The following is an 18,012-nucleotide window of genomic DNA, read 5'->3' on the forward strand; positions in this document are numbered from 1 at the left end:
TATGCGGTTTTTTTTTTTTAACTAACAGAATGTTATTTAATCACTTCAAAAATACAGCAAGTGCCATATAAGAGCAAAAGACATTCTATATGCGCAAAGTGAGAGAGCAAGCATATCGTTTACATACCCACCGCTTTGTATTCAATGTGCCTCCCTCATACTGTGTATCAGAACTAGTATCTTGATCAAACATACGAATGAACAGTACCAAAACTGGGGCGATCGATGACTGGACATATTCACTGTCCATGTGCATATAAAGATAAAAATCACTAGTGTACATGTATAAACCACTCTAGTTTAAGTTTGTGGGATTGATGGGGTACAATCACAAACAACTATACTACGCAATAGACATGATTTTCTAATCTTATACATTTTTCAACGTTCCCAACGTACACCCCTCACTTTTACACTATACATAGGCTAGACTGCGAAAAAAGTGCATGTCATCATTTTAATGTTTAAAACCAACTATCATAGTATCAAGTAATAAGGTTACAATTTGTTCACATCTGCATTCTTAGTCAGACACTCAGAGGAAACGCCATACATTAGAGCAGGAAACGGTGCCATCAGCGAGAGCGTGAAACGTTTTCGTAAATTCTGGAAATATCGATTTTGGTATTACATAGCGCTGGCCCAAGAAGCTTGTGCGACAATTTTCTCGGTTAAAGAAGATTCGATTATGGAGCTACTTTGTTAGCTGCGCAATGAAGTCGTTTGCACGCGACAATTAAATACTGGATTATAACTGAGTCAATTACAAAATGTGCAAAACGATTTAATCCGTTTACACCGCACAAAATGAATGTTTTTTTTTTCTTTTTAATTTTCAGAATGAGCGTGATTCACTTTCAATAAACTGACAAATTCTGTAAACCATAATATATTTTAAAACAAGCAAATATGAAAATTTTGAAATGCAGACTGCTGTATCATGTAAGGTCCAGCCCCCCTCTCCCACCCCACCCCCCCTCCTCTTTAAATAGTGTTATGACGATTACAATGAATACGGTTATTACTTGAATTTTTCAAACGGCTCGTTTTTTGCCTGTGTTTTATTTTCATCAGGCCTATGTAGGCCTATCATTTTGAAGACCCTCACAATGTAGGCTACATCTGACATAAAGCCATCTAACATTTTCGAAACTTTTAAACCAGCATATTCATATAAAACATTACTAACGATAAAAATTCGGGAAAATAATCAATTGCTTTTGTTAGAATTTATTAAGAAACTATCCAAGGTGGTCCTATTACTGAAATTCAATTTTTCACAAATGCGTCAATTTTTCTACTTCGTCACTGTTCTAATTGTGACGTCATTTTTATTTATTGTATGGAGTGTGACGTCTTTGAACGTTACGCCATCTTCCACAAATGACGTAGTGTCATACTGTATGGTGTTTGTTGACGTCATAACCACCATAGCAACTAAACGCGCCCTGAAGAAGTAAACAAACAAGATGAATGACAAACAGTACCATGGTTTGACGACATGTGATCCGGAAAACGCTTGGTCTTTAATTCGGCGCGAGGTTGGATGTCAGTTAGTTGGTAAGACAAGTAATTTTGGATTTTGTGTCTTCACATAAATTGTGAAAACACACTTAGACATAAGGTTAATATGTGGCACGTTATGGGAGTCATAGATATAGGCTTAGGCCTAGACTAAGCCCTATTATAAAATTGTATTGCCAATAACTATGAGAAAAAACGTGACTGTAGATCTAGTGGCACCAAGGGTGAGAGCTGAAAAGAAAAGAAAACCCCATACGTCGATTTCAGTAAAATTTAACGCTGCAGAACAGTCCATCTAATGCTTCCTTTTCGAAAAGGTAGGCCTAAATCTATAGTTATCTACAGTGAAAACTAACTTCAACAAAAAATAACTTCATTAATTTTTTTTTTTTTTTTTTTTTTTTTTTTTTTTTTTTTTTTTTTTTTTTTTTTTTGAAGGAGAAGATGCAGTGGCAGTGCCGTTTTTGTCCGAGGCCCAGGAATACGAAGCTCTTCATATACTCGTCAAAGAGCACCGAGGAGCCATCGAGAAAATCACTCGGAAAGTTCCGTGTCTGCAAGAGATCGGGCATCTCCGGCATTTTCTTGACATCCGGTCCAACAGTGGGCTAATGGATACCCCCACCCAGAAGGTCGCTGCAGATCTGAATACACATTATAAATACGACGTACGTGTTGGATGTTTTTAAAAATGCACTGTTATACCTCACCAGTTTTTCCCACGTGCAAGTCTGATTAGTGATCTATTTTGATATAGTCCTATAGGATTTACACAAAAATTAAAAAATAAAGTATTTATTTCCTATTTTTTATCTGCGCTAAATGTTTCATTATTTTCAAGTAGAAAAGTGTAGTCTCAAGCAACTCCGTAGCTATGAATTCTATAAGATTAAATTATTATAATTTCCTTTTCACTCTTTCACAGATCTCAGACATGAAGAACGGAGAAACCCGAGCTGTAGCTCTAGAGTTACACGGTTGTGAGAAACATGTGGTAAATGTGACCTGGAAAGACGGCGAGCTCATCTTGGATCAGACCGCTCCAGGTGAGAACTTTCTAAAGTACGGTTTCCCTAAATCATTGAAGACAAAAAAAATTATTTTAGCTTTAAGAAAGATAAATCGCTATGTCACACTAATATATATGGTAACTTTTGGTCTAATAAAATGCAGATTTCTCTCTATATATTTTGATAAAACGCTTACAAGATTTCATTAAGGTTAGCAACTGCTGGTTTATCTGAGAGCAAAGCTGATCGTTTTCGTCTAAATGTAAAGATAAACTTTCGGTCTAAAGTTAATTTTTGAAAGCGGTACCTGTTGTTAGCGCAAAAAGCAAGCACCTATTTCAAACTGTTCGTAAACTCTTAAACTTTTCACCTTATACAAACTCAAGCTGCCACGTGCTTATTAATTTTCTGTTAAACTGTAAATCCGCCACGCGCCACGTGCTCATTAATGTTATGTAAAACTGTAAATCCGCTTATTGCTGAAGTCCACTTTTAATAATAAGAGATATGTCCAAGTTTAAGCTGAAAAAAATAATAATCGTCAAATTTAAGGCGCACCGTTCATATTCAATTAGTTTTTCGTTCCAAACTCTTTAACTTTTTATCTTTTAAATTAATGCACCAAAGCTGAAGAAAAAAAAGCTCTCTGATTTCCCACGGATTTCTTCATCATGATGAGCTCCAGTCACGCACGCTTATTGATCGTTCTCATTATTTCGATTCAAATGATTTCAAAGATAAGCTACCCGATTGAACGTCCAAATGCCCAAACATCCGAACGCCAAAACTTCAGAAAAAGGTTGCTCACAAAAGATGTTTCCATTTTTGATGTAGTGGCATTTTCTATCAAAAGGAAAATTTAACAATTTATCTTTCACAGACCTGTCTTACAGACATGTAAGTTTTGTGTGGCGTAAGTGTTTCCTCGAATACCATCATTTTGTGAGCACAGCTCAATAGTTTATAATGTGCTCGATCCAAGCTCCGACACGTTGAATCACTGTGGCTACTCGAACACTATATAGTTTGTAATGACAATGTTCAACGTGTGATGGGGAATTCTCCTGATCTCCGTTCGAATATTATTCTTGAGAGCATCAGAGGTTTGGGATTGTTGTTAAAGAGACTTCTTTTAGGCCTCCCCACAGAAAACAATCCAAAGGGCATACAAGTCTTCAATCGTACTGACGACCGACTTTGTCCTGCACATTCAACAGACCCATCGATGTCCCCATTGGATTTTTTCTATGTATACGTTAAAATTACCTGTGTTTTCCCTGAATATCTAACTCTACGTTTTCTGGGGTTTTCATCGCTTCTTTGCAACGCTTTTTCTCTATATTTTCGTCTTCATTCATATCTTAGGGTTAGAAGATACGAAAAAGTTGTACATCATTAAGACAGTGTATTACGTCAGCAAGATCAGAATGACCGTGACAGTTGGAAAGCGAAGCAATACAATGGAAATGAACGGCAGATATCCCATCGCTTTCACAACGGAAAAACATCAGGTAAAAGTCGCGCAGACGACAGAGTGTTTTAAGACCAAGAATATCGTAATTATGGTGCAGGTGAACTCATTGGAGTAGATTTATAATACGAGAAGTAATTTCAAACAGATTTTAACTTATTTCTATGATTACTTAATACTTACATACCCAAGCCCATCGCCTACGGAATCTGTGAATAACAAATTCAATTCAGGGGGCTCGGTGCGTCAGGATATTAACGATTTAAATTTCTAAAAATTCCTTACCAACCCCGGTCTCTGAAAGCGAGTTCGGTTCTTAAAAATTCTCAAGTTGATACACATTATAATCAGTTGGAGTACCGATTCCATATGAAAGATATAATAAATTCAATTTTTTAAGTCTAGAAAGCCCATTTAGTTGTCTTAATTGAATTTTGGGTGTAGGTGTTCAGTCAAATGCTTAGCAGCTACGTTTATGACAGTGGCAACAACAGAAGGGCGAATTGTAACCGCAAGTCCTGGACAAGGCTGAGTTGTGGTTTAATGGCATGTTAGACCTTTACACATGTATAGTTGAAAAATATTTATGAAAGTTTTTAAGTTTGTCTTAAAAGGAAACTTAAACGACATTAGCCAAAGACGGATCGCCAAACAAAAATTTATAAGAACATCTGACACCTTAACAAACGGACTGAATAAGGACAGTTTCCCAAATGAGTATTATTTTTTTCTTTGTTACGTAATGTTGACGAGGTTTACGTTAGGCACGCTTTTGTGGCATCGCATGTCTTTAACACGTCATCGACGTCACGTATCCTAGGAGTTTTTTCTTTTCTTTTTTTTTTTTTTCAAGAAAGAAGAAAGCCTAGCGACCGAAAGTTTAGAAAGGATGTTATATCTTTATAGTAGATCTCGTAGATGCATCATTATGATAACTTATTCATTCCTTTCTCGCCGAGATACACCATGTGCAAAGCTGTAGAAAAAAATTACGATCAAAGGGTTACTGAGTTTTAAGTTTATAATTCTCGTGATAGAGATGGGAATTTGAGACTGGTGAATTACAATCACGGTGGTTACGAATAGAAATTAAGAGCTTGCAAACGGGTTTCTAGAACGTAATTTTCCCTGCGCTTTTGGCTGAATACACTTTGATGAATTAAAGGGGAAATTGATTAAATATGTTTTTCTTATATAAGGGTTTTACGCACATTGCGTGCTTCTTACTAGACTACATAAGGCACGCAGTGTAGTTCGAGAGCATAACAATCTAGAAAAGGTAGAGTCAAGAGGAGAAAAACCCTCGGGATGAGGACGACAGCTGAATTGGCAGATTGATTAGTGTCCTTATAAACTAGTTCACTTGTATTGAACAGTGCCAGCACCCACACGCTGACTATCTTATTAATCTATCCATAAAAACTGTTATTACTATATTCTTCGGGAGGATTGATTTCAGAAATAAAAAGGTCAATCGAAAGATGATTGTAAATGAGTAATTCCCAATGTGGATTAGGGACTTTAAGGGTATAGTCTTAATTGGTGTTAATTTGGTGGTTACAAACAAACATACACTCGCGCGCGCGCGCACACACACACACACACACACACACACACAGATTGTGAATATATTCATGCCCTACATGTACATTTCATTTTCCCGGCCCAAGTTCATTTCACAAACTCTGTTCATTTATTAATTCATTAATTTATTTGTTCACACATTTATTTTACTTGATGATTCGTTTCCTTAAATCGCATTTCCTTCTTGATCTACCTTACCTTTATCTACATGTATATATTAGATTGACAAAGAGGGCAAACTTTCCCCTGATGGCCAAGACGAGTCCCGCGAGGTAGCTGGCTACCGTTTCGTCCGTAACTCTGCCTACAGGGACCCTAACGACGAGCTGCCGACCGTCCCCTGCACCGATAGCCAATCAGGGCTCAAAGCCGCCAAGAGGAACCCCAAAGATCAACTTCCAAAGCTCCCTGCTGCACAGGGTAAGTATTTGACTTTGATTTCGTTTCATTTAAGTCATTAAGCTAATACATTAGATGGAAAAAGCTTACATGAAAAAGGGATAACAGGCCTACCCAACTACCAGACTCGGCACCGAATGATCCTGAATTCACCGGTAGATCGGACCACACTACCCGTTTTTAAGGTGTGAGTCAGTACGCATTTCACAGTATCATACCCCAAACAAATTTTGAGTGGTGACGCAATGCTTTTCAACCCCGCTGAGAATCGTCACTATCACATCGCGTACTAGGCAAGAGCGGTGTCGCGTCTGATACTGTGAAATGCGTACTTATACACACCTTGAGAACGGGTAGTGTGGTCCGGTGAATTCAGGATCATTCGGTGCTGAGTCTGGTAGTCGAGTAGGCCTGGATAACAAATGTTTACTCTGCAATCAGTCCACGCTCGCATTTTTCTCTTGTGTTACATTTTCTAGTTCTCAGCTACAGGTACAGTTATGTTTTAGTTAACGTTACCTAGACTGGAATAAAACTCTAGAATCCCCATTTTTTTAGTTTCTGTGAACGACTAGTCGCAATTTCGAATTCATTGATTTCTTCTTTTGTGTCGTTACGTACCTTACAAGAGCCTTATGTAAACTTTGCATCTAATTCATTATTTTTTTCTGTCCATCTAATTGAAATCACTTCGAGATTTTAACCTCGCTAATACCTGATGATTTAACTGATTTTTTAATTGTTCAATTAATTTTACTTTTTTTAATAAGTCCCTTTTCACATTGAGCAGTACATTAAACCGGACCGGTCCACTTCGAGAGATTTGCTTTTTTTATTAAAACATTTATAACATAAACGGAGCCCCTGTGCTCGACACAGCCAGTTTAACGATCTAAATAAACAACAGGGAGCGCACTTGCGAAAAGGGAATAAAAAACCCAACACCGTAACTGCATATTATGGCATCTCTAAATAGACCGGTCCACTTTGACGTGACTTTGCGAAAAGGGCCTTATTCAGATATTTGTTCTCGTTTTAGGATCAGATCGCGGTCCTCTCCCGCCGATACCTAAAGAATAAACCACGGGTGTTCCGCCGTAGCCGTCTAGATTTGTAAAGACATTTTTTTTTTAAATTTCATTATGATATAAGATATTTTAAAATTTTTCATTATGTGCCATATTGCAGCCGTCTAGATTTACAAAGACAATATAAAATTTTTCATTTTGTGCCATATTGCAGCCGTCTAGATTTACAAAGACATATACGTGCCAAATTCTGATGACTTGATTATATCACCTCAAATAGTGACAGCACAAATTGTGACATTTACGAAAATAATTCCGAATGTTACTTTCCAACTTTAGATTACTTTTAGTTTAAAAACTACATTTTTTAAAAAACTACATTTACAATTTCTAATTGTTACTTTGAGTATAAAATGGAACATGGGAAGCACTCATATTTAAATAAAACTTTTTATACCGATACTGTTGCTTCATTATTTCTTCTCAGAAAAAGAATTGTAGGCAAGGATCGGATAATTACTGCTGTAGAACCATTTCAGATTAGTCTTCCCCACTGTCTTGCAGAAGCCACTTAGAACGAGTTCAAGTGAGACATACATCTTTCATTCAATAATAATAATAATAATAATAATAATAATAATAATAATGAAATAGAAAAAAAATTAAGTCACATGTCGTGTAGACTACCGTTTTTTTTTTTTTTAGTGTTGAAGCTTAGACCTACGTCTTTCTTTGCTCCGGCTCGCACGTTTATTTGCACCTTATTAGCACGGATTTATACTGTAAGATTCAGCTTATCCTGTTTTGCCGGAAATTAAATCAGTTCATTAAATGAACGATCCTGTTATTGTCACGCAAAGTGATAAGACTATAGTTTTAGCATTTGGTTGTTTTGAAAACTAAGAGCGAGCTTATAAGACAAACTCTCCTGGCAAATGTAGAAATTAATCTAATACATTCATCGGAAATCTCTGGATGTGCATCACAATTCAATGTCGGACATATCATACGTCAAAACACGACTTGAACTTTAATACGTTCAGAGTATATATCCCGATTTCACCTCACGGGCATATCACATTCGCCCTTTCTCCTATGAAATAGATCCAAGAATTACTATCACTATAAATTAAGGGATCTTGGATATTAACGAAAAACTCCAAAACTAATGCAGCTAATGAAATTTCCTATTAACTTAAAGATAAGGTCTAGCAAGCCAAACAATTTTTCAAAGTTTGTAGTCACAGTGTAACACGAGTGACGTAATATCAGCGTTTTGAGGCTAAAATTGTCTTTTTTTTAATCAAGAATTTCTCTTAAACAAAAAGCCCTATTAATACGATTGAAATAGCTATCTAAAAGTTAGCACAAACTCCAGTGATCTCTGTCAGGATTTTCTCTTTTTATTTTTGCTTTTGATTTTATTTTGATAAAACGTGAATTTTACGAAATATATATGGACCTTCCAATTTCAGTATTAATAACTTCAAAAATAAAAGGTCAATCCAAAAACCAAGACTCAGTCGACTAGATATTATACTGAAACAGAGACACATCAAATTTCATGTCAATCTGACAGTTACAGAATGAGATATGGGTATTGAAGTTTAGACTATGTTATCAATCTTCAAAGCTGAGAAATCGCTCCTAAACCATTTTGCTCAGGTAATTGGGCTATTTAAGCAAAATAATTGCACCTCCACCTTACCTGTTATCATCTTGTTGATCGGGAAGGTCTATACACCATTACGTGTTAAAATTGGGTTGTTTGTTTCTATCTAGATGCCAGAAAATCTTACTTTTGTACGCAAACTTATTCGTACCACGAAAGCCGCTCTTCCCTGAGAAATGATTGACAGCTGAGTAGGTCTACCTTCTCTCGTTTCACTGACGTAATTAATCATAATTGTGCCTGACGCAGTAGGAGTCTGTGCACTGTCTAGGAAGTGTCTAAGGAAGCGCTTACAAACAAAAAGAGGATTACTTGGTGTGCCAGCAGAGGAAATTTGCCACCCGTCGTGCGTGGACGCCGCTCTACACACCAAGACACGAAAATTGAGAAAGCAAAGCAAGATTTACTCCGAGAAATGGCCGAATGTGGGTACGCATATGCCATGATGCCACAGAGTGCCAAGACCGTAATATGCGAATTTGAAAATGTTTTGGGTGGCAATATTACTTAAAAACTTGCTTGCTATTACAATCTTTATTGTGCATAAAATGATTGCCTAACGATTTTTTTCTGACAACCCCAGACGTTGTACGAATACTCAGCAGTTCAAGTGTGATCTCGAGTCTTTACCTAGACGTGATTTAGACTCTATAGTAGAAAATTTAATATATCGTACACTCTCTTTCAAAATTCTCTTGTTTTCCTCGCTCATCCGTTTTCTCACGACTTTCTTTCTTCCCATGACTGTTTATATAACTGTGTTCTGCTTAGCTGACGTAAGACTTATGAGCTGCCAGGGCACGCGTAACAGCTTAAGAAGTTAGACAACCATTCTTGCCCCGCCCCCCATAGTAACGGTGCTTGACAACGGAGGCGGAGCCTAAAGCCTGCCACCCGTACCAGTCAGGACAGGTAGAAAAACTCGTCCAAATGTATATTTTTAGTCCGTGTTTCACAAATATAACTTAATTGAGTATTAGATACAAAATTGATTATTTCTAACGTATAAAAAACTAAAATTCGAGTTTTAGACGTATTTTTAATATCCTAGACCCCTTAAGCTTACATTTGATTTTCACCGAGGCAGAAACAGCTGCCTGCATGACAAATAAAAATTTGCCCGGTCAATGTTCTGTTATTCAATGAGAAGCCCAACGCACACTGTAAGGCAAGGGCTGAGCTACCGGTCCCGGATATTTGACTGTTTTCATTAGTGCAGTTCAGAACGAAAATTGGTCTAAACCTCATGTCTGCAATGTCGGTCTAATTCGACCAAATGTGCGACAATCATTTGGCAAATAAAGGAAGTCTTCCGTTTTAGTCTGTATTTAAGTGGGCCAATACATATTTATCTTGGATTGAAGAAGACTAAGAGCGCATTCTCAACGAATTAAGCCAGGCTTTACAAAGCCGGTGACCTAAAAATGGCGGACGTACATGAAAGAAAAAGCGCCTAATCTTTTAATAGTCTCTCCGCCTCTCACACGCCTCCCCACACGTCGTCCCTGCGGGATACAATAATTAAATCTCGGCTCCGAACATTAATATTTCCGTGAATATCTCTGGTGATATTATCTCCGTAGATAGTCGATTCATTGCTTCTCTACGGGCCAAATTATTCCTTTTTCGTCTCTGTTTTCAAAGATAATAGAACAGAAGAGCTTTTTTCCTTCGATCGCCTTCAGCCGCCATGCTTTCTTCACCACGAGTTTAACTGATGAGCATGCGCACTTAATATTTCTCAGGTAGCTTCCGCATGGCGAACGGTGCCGAGATTTAATTACTGTACCCCGCAGGGACGACGTGTGGGGAGGCGGAGAGACTATTAAAAGATTAGGCGGTTTTTCTTTCATGTACGTCTGCCATTTTTAGGTCACCGGCTTTGTAAAGCCTGGCTTAATTCGTTGAGAATGCGCTCTAAACTGTTTGAAGTTGCCTAAATTTCTGAACGTTCAGACAGGCTTTCGGTCCAAAGTTTTCTTGTGAATACAGTCCCAATAGCTAACGTAAGCTACATGTATTACCTAGCGTGCGCGGTTGATATTTCAATCAAACCACGTCATATTAATACGCAAGTTGTAGAATAAAACAAAAAGCAAAGCTTACACATTTTTTATTTGCTATTTTTATAAAAAAAAAATTGTATCCAACATCAAACAGCTTTTAATTCAATGCCATTCTTACATCACAGATTTAAATTTAAAATTGTTCATTTCTCCATAAAATATACACATCTATATGCATTTATCCTTTGATATTTACACACGTAAGTGTTCTAAAAACACATCTGATTAACCAATAAATAGAAAATGCAAAGCATAAACTTTCATAATTTTACTTTGGTATCATGTCCTTCTCGCTATTTACTGGCGTAGTAACTAAGTACGTGCCAACAGCCTCGTTTTTGGCTGTTTCGGATGATTTCCATAAGTCACAGCAATCTCAGTCAAAAACGCTAAAATGTTGTATTGCACTAATAGATATAGCTCATTTGATTATTACACGATTTTAACTTAATTGAAAGAACTTGTTGAAACAAGATTTCAACATTTGCAGATGGATTATTTCACCTGGCAATAGAAATACTGAAGGCATATCAAAAATTGTAATGCTATTTATTTGAACATAATCATATCGATTTTTTTAATTATACAAACTGATGAAGTTATAAAAAAGATCTATATATGAAAAAATGAAATAGTCATTGCTTATCAAATGGTATATTTTACTATTTTCATTAAAACTTGCAACTGGCATCTGCATTAGAATAACCAAGTTTGTCACTAAAGCACCATTCAGCATTTTTTAAATCACAGATCAAAGCTCAATAATGTTATAATACATTTAATTCTAATCTACTGTGATATATGTACTACTTATACCTTCTAAAAATGATGAAAATAGATACAAATATGTGCCCTTAAAATGAATAAACTGTAAAAAAAAAGCACTGCAATTTTGTCAAATGAAATATGTAAAACTGACAATGAAAAATCAAAGGTATAGTGAGCGAACTATTGGGACAAAACATTTATTTTTAATTCTGTGAAAAATTTTTTTGCCTAATGTCAATTTCATATCACCCCGAGGTTCATAGATAACATCTGAGGCATGCTGAGGCTATAAATGAGAGTCCAGTTATCTGATATACAGGGCAGCTTCAACCTATTAATTTACTGAAAAATCTTTTTCCAAATTTCGTAATTCTTTTTTTTTTTTTAATTTTTGCAGTCTTAACAAGAACTAATCACCACCAATTACCATAATAAAAATCTCATAGTATTTGTTTTTGAAAAAGCAATGTAAGTTTTGAACACAGCACATTTAAGTTATGTTACAAAATCCCTAATATCAATATCGAAATTTATTTTGTTTTGAGACACAAAATTCACCCATTATACCTTTAACAGACTTGGCTAACAAGTGTCTGTTGGTTTCCTTTCCCATAATTAATACTAATTCAAAACAACTTGACTAGAATCGATAAAAATGAAAATTGTTGGCACTGCTATCAGTTCTACTCAATACTGTTAATTGTGTGACAGACTAAAATTTAATTTAATTAAATGAGACTTAGGTTTCTATAATAATCGAATACAGTAAAATTAAAATGCAAAAAATTGTGACTGCTCATGAAATGACCTGCCCTTCCCCCTGACAAAAAAAAAAATATATTGTGACATTGTGTGGTGGGCAGGGGCAATATTTTTGTATAATTTTCAGCATACAACTTAAGTGGAATCACATATATTATCTGCATTTATCATGCTGACACCAATCAATGCACTCAGTGACATTCATTTCCAACCAGTGTAATATTACAGGCTATTTTTGATTGCAGTAGTTGCTACAACACATTCTCAGCTTTTCTCAACTACAGCATTCGGGTCTTTGTTAAGGTCTCACTAGAGGGCAATGGCAGACACCCCCCCCCCCCCCCCCCAGTGTTTGCCTCTTAGGAAAATAAGTTGCTGGACCGAAAGCTCAGCCATCTTGGAAATTAGCTGGCTAGAATGCCTGCCGGGTGGGAAAACTTCTCTGCCCATTCTGAAAGTTGTCTGCCCCGGGCAGACGGTCCAGCCTTAATTTCTAACACTGCCCCCCCCCCCCCCCCATTAAAAAAAGGAGGTATTCTCCTACCCCCTTGAAAAAATAATGTAACAGGCTAAATGAGACAAGAAAATATTTTCCCTTTCTGTACCTTACACATTACAGTAAAATTTATCTACTCTACTGTAAGTAATTTTGTTTTTACCTCACTTCAGTTAGCAAAAAAAAATTCCCCTCCCACTTCTTGCCCCCCTCAAGAAAATTCCTGGCTCTGATAGTGAAAACTTTTCGATTAACAAGCAAGCTGTCTCTTTCTTTCTCTCTCTCTCTCACACACATACAAACACACCCACATACACACACTCACAGTAAATACTACAGCATTCACATCCATCTCATGTATAACACATTTCCAATTTGGAATTCACCTTTTTAAAATGTAAAGAATTGGAGATAACTTATATTGTGTAGATTAGATAAAAATGCATAACTATTAAATATTTTCATAATAATTTGAGCACAATAAAATATTCACAACCAGACAGTCATACAGTTTTACTGATTTTTAAATAACACTACATTGCAGCTAAAATTAAATTAAATTAAGTTAAATTAAATTAAGGACATTGAATTAAAACACTATAAACTCAGAAAAATCCTGTTAAATTTTTCCAAGTCCATAAAAACTTCTTTCTATAAAAATCTACCAAATACGAACACCCTGATGCAGCGTCCATCCTGGCATGAGAAAGGACGCCTTACTTGGTGGCAGTCCCCATCAGCATTGGTTGAATAAGTTTAAATTTGATAGCAGAGTTGAAGTGTTCTTGGTCAACACTTGAGAAGCCTGCCTTCTCAATATGAAGTGCTGTGTCTTGAAATTCACACCCATCACCTGAAAAAATAATAATAATACCATAAAGTATGAGCTTTACCTACTTGTGATTATATTCAATCTACCTGTAATAAAGATCTACATAGATTTGCTATACATTTTCCTCACAAGTGACTAAATTACATATAAAATTGTAAGAAATGGTAATTAATATCCAACACAGACAGTCTTATTGGTTTATAACAGAAGGTATTTCATATATTTGTCTATCATGTAATTTTTAAAGAATAAATAAATCAAAATAGAAATTTCTCATTCGGAAATATTTTAAATTATCAGCCATACATTCTATAAATCAAATAGAACTGCTGCATCAGTGACAATAAAAAACACAGAAGAAAAGAATACATTCATTTGATAAGATTCTTCAAACTTTTTCTCGTCTTGGTCTTGGAACAATTGGTCTACATTCATATGCTGCAAGAAAGAGAATGAGATTATTATATTTCAGTTTCCCATAAATTCAGTATGCCTCTCCATTTTGTTGGCCATATTTCCTTTGCCTTAGAGGCTCCTACAAAATGATGACAATAATAATAATGAAAGTAGTAATATCAATAGTAATAATAATAATCATTATTATTATTTATTCTTATATGGCATATTTCATTGAAATCTCAATGCACCTTACAAATCAAGAACTATAAATTAAAAACTTCTGATTAAAGTACAAAAGGAATTATAATTAACATCAATTAAAATTTATTTACCAATTATAATTAAAATCATGTATAATTAAGATCAATTAAAGGATGGAAGTCTTAAAACAATAAAACTTTACAGTATCAGTACTAGTAAGTAAAAACTGGTTTAAAATGCAAGTCTTTAAAAGAGCCTTTGAATTTTCCAACTCATTTGCCGCAGTTCTTATATCACATTCAAAGTAAATTATATAACTTTGGTGCATATATTATAAATGCACATTTGTCATTAAAAAATACTTTAATTTTTTAAGGTGCGTTCTAAAAGGAAATGCACCATAGTACCACAGGCCAAAATTCTTACGGCAAAAACTGAGTACATGTATGTAGTATTTTGTCTGTCTATATGATTGTATACTGAGCTACAACTAAGCATTTGATATAGTTTTTTGCTGCCTTCCATCCTAGATATTGTGTTTATTGGGGTCACTTCATGGTTGGCTTATTCAAAAGCCCCATGCAACAAAGAAGTGCTTGGTCTGCACCCTCTCGTGGAAGAGATTTTTGAATAGATCTCTTTTCTTTTCACCAAGCTCCAGGTAGATTGGAGTGCCAACAACCCAACCCTCGCAAGCTCCAAAAGCGCTGGTGATTCCTTTACATGTGGAATAGTTGTACCAGCTCAAGAGGGAGCCTCCTCGCTGCTGTGACCAAGACTTCTCCCTGATTTACGAAAATCAGAAACTTAGGACATTTTCAAATCAAGAAGTACAGTTTTCTCTGATGCTCCAGTTTGAGAGGCTGACAATGTAAATGCCTGGCTATAACATAAAAGAGTCACCTAAACGAAGCCCCCATATCCCAGTTAAAAGGGGATTCAGAACACAGGACTAATAGATCCATGGATCAAATATGGCTGACCCACTTGAATCCTTGTGTTATCTCGGCAGAGAATCTATTCAGTGTCTAATCGGGAATTAAGCAGCAAGATTTTTAGTTTTATTTGATCTGCAGATTTGTTGCACCCCATTTCCATAGATTTTTAGATCGATCTATCCCTGTGGGGAGTCTCACTAGATAACTGTCAGCTTGGCCGGCTTAAGCGTCTGTCCCGCCTACTAAAAGCTGTAAGGGGGTAATTAACTATGGTGCCCGCTCAGCTGACTGCAATTTAGCGTGAACCCCCAGGGAGTTAGGTCGATCTAAAACTTAATCTTTAGATCGATCTAAATCTCTGGGAAAGCACCCTTGGTCAGCTGCTCTGAATACACTCTTAAAATGGATTCATTTTGAATGAGGCCACTAGGACATGTGAAAAAGAGAAAGACCCCATTCCCATACCTAGACCTTTCGACCAGGATCAATCATCTCCCGAGGGATTTCTCCTAAATTGCTTTTTTTTTTTGCACTGATGTCTGGCATGCCTACTGAAGCTGCTAGGGTTAATTAACTATTGTTTAGCAGCTTCAGTGCATGTGCCAGACATCTAAACCACTTAAGCTAAAAGCAGTTTAGTGAGAAACCCATTGGAGATGGATAGATCCTGTTAGATTGATATAGGTATGGGAGTGGGGTCTAAGACCACAGCCTGTGGTGTGATTACATATTAGGAGCATTCAAACTGGTGTGGTCCAAAGAAACTGTACTGCCCTATAAGAAAATTAAGTTCCTAAAACATGATAAAACTGGCTGTTTAATCAAAAGCAAGTACCTCGGGCACATCGTGTTAACCTTGTCTCACTCAATTGCAGTGTATGTATTTCATAAATCACTGCCACTCACCTTCTCAAATATTATACATATCCTCTGCATCAAAAATGAAACAGTATCACCATCTTCTGGTCCCAATTTCATAAAAAAAACTTAAGTCAGTTTCCTGGCTTAGTTGACTAGGATTTCCATGAGAGTGCTGTTACACTGTTCCTGATAGGGTAAGATGTGCCTATGTGACCATGTAACCTTGGTAAGTAAGTTCTTAGCCAGTGAACCTGACTTGAGTTTTTTTGTAAAACCAGGGCCAGATCTAACCTGACTGACAGTAACATCAAACCTTAACAAAAACAATGTCTGTTCAAGAGAGTACTGACCGACCCATTTCCACACTGGCCTGATGAAATTTTGCATCTTGTACACCCATGGATGTGTCTTTTTATCAGCTAGCACATGCTCCAGGAAGTAAAATTTCCCTCCCTGGAAAGATAAATAGCAAAGGACACTGTTTACAATACAGTACTGCATTATATATTATACTAACCATTTCTAAGTTCTGGTTAGGCTTGACTGTCACTTGATAGGTTTATATAAACCTAAAAACCACAGGAAACAACTTAAGTAATTTTTTAACATATTAACTGATTTGGATCATGTTTTTAGCAATTTAGTTGATTAGAACATATAGTATTCCAAAGCCATTTTCTGGATATCATCTGATTATTTAATTTAGCATAACCTGAAAAGCTCTATTGTCAAGTAAAATAAAAATAAAATGGTTAAAACAGGATAAAGGTGCAACTACAGACCAGTGGGACACATAAGGCATCTGCACTCCTTTTAACTTCGGTGGTTTCCCCTTCTCTCTCTCTCTCTCTCTCTCTCTCTCCACGACATTCATGGCAATTATACTTGTAGGTATAAGAGCGAACTGATATATGTCGAATTTAAAGAAATACTTACTGGGCGTAAAACCCTTTTTATCTCCTTCAACACTTCTTCTATATCTTCTACGCTACATAAGACGAATGTACACACTATTGCATCAGCACTGTTATCATGAAACCCGTGTAATTTCTCTGCCGTTCCTACCACAAAACCCTTCAAATTCACGTGAGGGAATTTGGAGTGGTTATCCTTTAAGTACTTCTCAAAATGTGGGTTTGGATCGATGCAGATAAGGTTTGATCCAGGGGGATAATATTCAAAATTCGTGCCCCCTCCGACTCCGATTTCTAAGATATCCAGCGGTCGACCGTCAACATGTAATTTCGCCAGTGATGAAAATAATCTCTCCTTTTTCCTGTATGCTTTTTTCGCCATGTGAAACCCCAGTCGGTTTAAGAGCCAAGCATAGGCAGCCTTATAAGGACTGTAAATATAACTATTGATATAGTTTAAAATTATAATCACAAGTGCCCAGGGTAACACGTAATTCCAAATGAAGGCAGAAACTGTGGCGTCCACCTCCGCCATGTTGAGTTAAACTAGGTCAAATGAGGCCAATCTATTAATAGATTCAAACGGCACCCACATCGAGACTCTGTTAGTTGAGAAGTAATTAGTTGAGATTATTTTCTAAAACACAATCAAGGGGAGGTTTCACAAAAATGATAAAAAAAATAATAATAGTAAAAGAAAAGGAAAAGAATAGCTCCGAAAATTAATCCAAAACTGGATCAAAGATTTGGTCTACCTTGGTTAAAGATAAATCCATGTAGTTCTCCACTTAAATGAAATACCTTTATAGGCCTACATGTATATTGGTATATTTCAGACCAATATACATGTACATGTATATTGGTCTGAAATATACCAATACAATACTGATAGATAAATTAGACATTCCGTTTGTTTTGTGACATCATAATTTTGTATAAAACAAGCCTAACACTTAATTTAAGTATTTGTTGGTTACCACAGATTAATCTTAGGTCAAAATAAACTAAAATTTAGAGCAAAAGTTTAGAGCAAATTTTTGCCAATTTTGGACTTAAGTTGTGTCCCAGTTCTGGATTAGGTCGAAAA

At 36.2% G+C, this 18,012-nt stretch overlaps 2 protein-coding genes across 3 annotated transcripts; one reads left to right on the forward strand and one right to left on the reverse strand.

Annotated features, from left to right (window-relative positions):
• Window positions 1–1,249: 1,249 nt before the first annotated feature.
• Window positions 1,250–7,478, forward strand: LOC147763015 (uncharacterized protein C11orf42-like). The gene is made up of 6 exons (XM_087007547.1): window positions 1,250–1,560; window positions 1,963–2,192; window positions 2,450–2,570; window positions 3,900–4,045; window positions 5,811–6,009; window positions 7,028–7,478. Exons 1-6 carry the CDS (start codon window positions 1,470–1,472, stop codon window positions 7,066–7,068), a joined length of 828 nt encoding a protein of 275 aa, XP_086863673.1. The 5' UTR covers window positions 1,250–1,469; the 3' UTR covers window positions 7,069–7,478.
• A 5,360-nt stretch (window positions 7,479–12,838) lies between these two features.
• On the reverse strand, window positions 12,839–17,480 carry LOC106153072 (thiol S-methyltransferase TMT1A). 2 transcript variants are annotated; one of them, XM_013526844.2, is made up of 3 exons: window positions 16,948–17,480; window positions 16,362–16,464; window positions 12,839–13,633 (listed from the first exon to the last, which is right to left on the reverse strand). In XM_013526844.2, exons 1-3 carry the CDS (start codon window positions 17,458–17,460, stop codon window positions 13,497–13,499), a joined length of 753 nt encoding a protein of 250 aa, XP_013382298.2. In that variant the 5' UTR covers window positions 17,461–17,480; the 3' UTR covers window positions 12,839–13,496. The 2 variants fall into 2 exon arrangements, with proteins under 2 accessions (XP_013382298.2, XP_013382299.2); XM_013526845.2 differs by lacking the exon at window positions 12,839–13,633 and adding an exon at window positions 13,647–14,997.
• Between the last annotated feature and the right edge of the window lie 532 nt (window positions 17,481–18,012).

The sequence above is a fragment of the Lingula anatina genome, chromosome 3, assembly GCF_051362555.1.
Source record: "Lingula anatina isolate TDL-2025a chromosome 3, LinAna3.0, whole genome shotgun sequence".
NCBI classification, from domain to species: Eukaryota; Metazoa; Brachiopoda; class Lingulata; order Lingulida; family Lingulidae; genus Lingula; species Lingula anatina.

Excerpts from the sequence above, each read along its gene's own strand:
- LOC147763015 (XM_087007547.1), top strand. The coding sequence starts at position 1,470 with ATGAATGACAAACAGTACCATGGTTTGACGACATGTGATCCGGAAAAC. Across the intron at positions 2,193-2,449 it reads ATACACATTATAAATACGAC|ATCTCAGACATGAAGAACGG; the intron begins GTACGTGTTGGA and ends ACTCTTTCACAG. Across the intron at positions 2,571-3,899 it reads CTTGGATCAGACCGCTCCAG|GGTTAGAAGATACGAAAAAG; the intron begins GTGAGAACTTTC and ends TTCATATCTTAG.
- LOC106153072 (XM_013526844.2), bottom strand. The coding sequence starts at position 17,460 with ATGGCGGAGGTGGACGCCACAGTTTCTGCCTTCATTTGGAATTACGTG. Across the intron at positions 16,465-16,947 it reads TAAAAAGGGTTTTACGCCCA|GGAGGGAAATTTTACTTCCT; the intron begins GTAAGTATTTCT and ends TTATCTTTCCAG. Across the intron at positions 13,634-16,361 it reads GCCAGTGTGGAAATGGGTCG|GTGATGGGTGTGAATTTCAA; the intron begins GTCAGTACTCTC and ends TTATTTTTTCAG.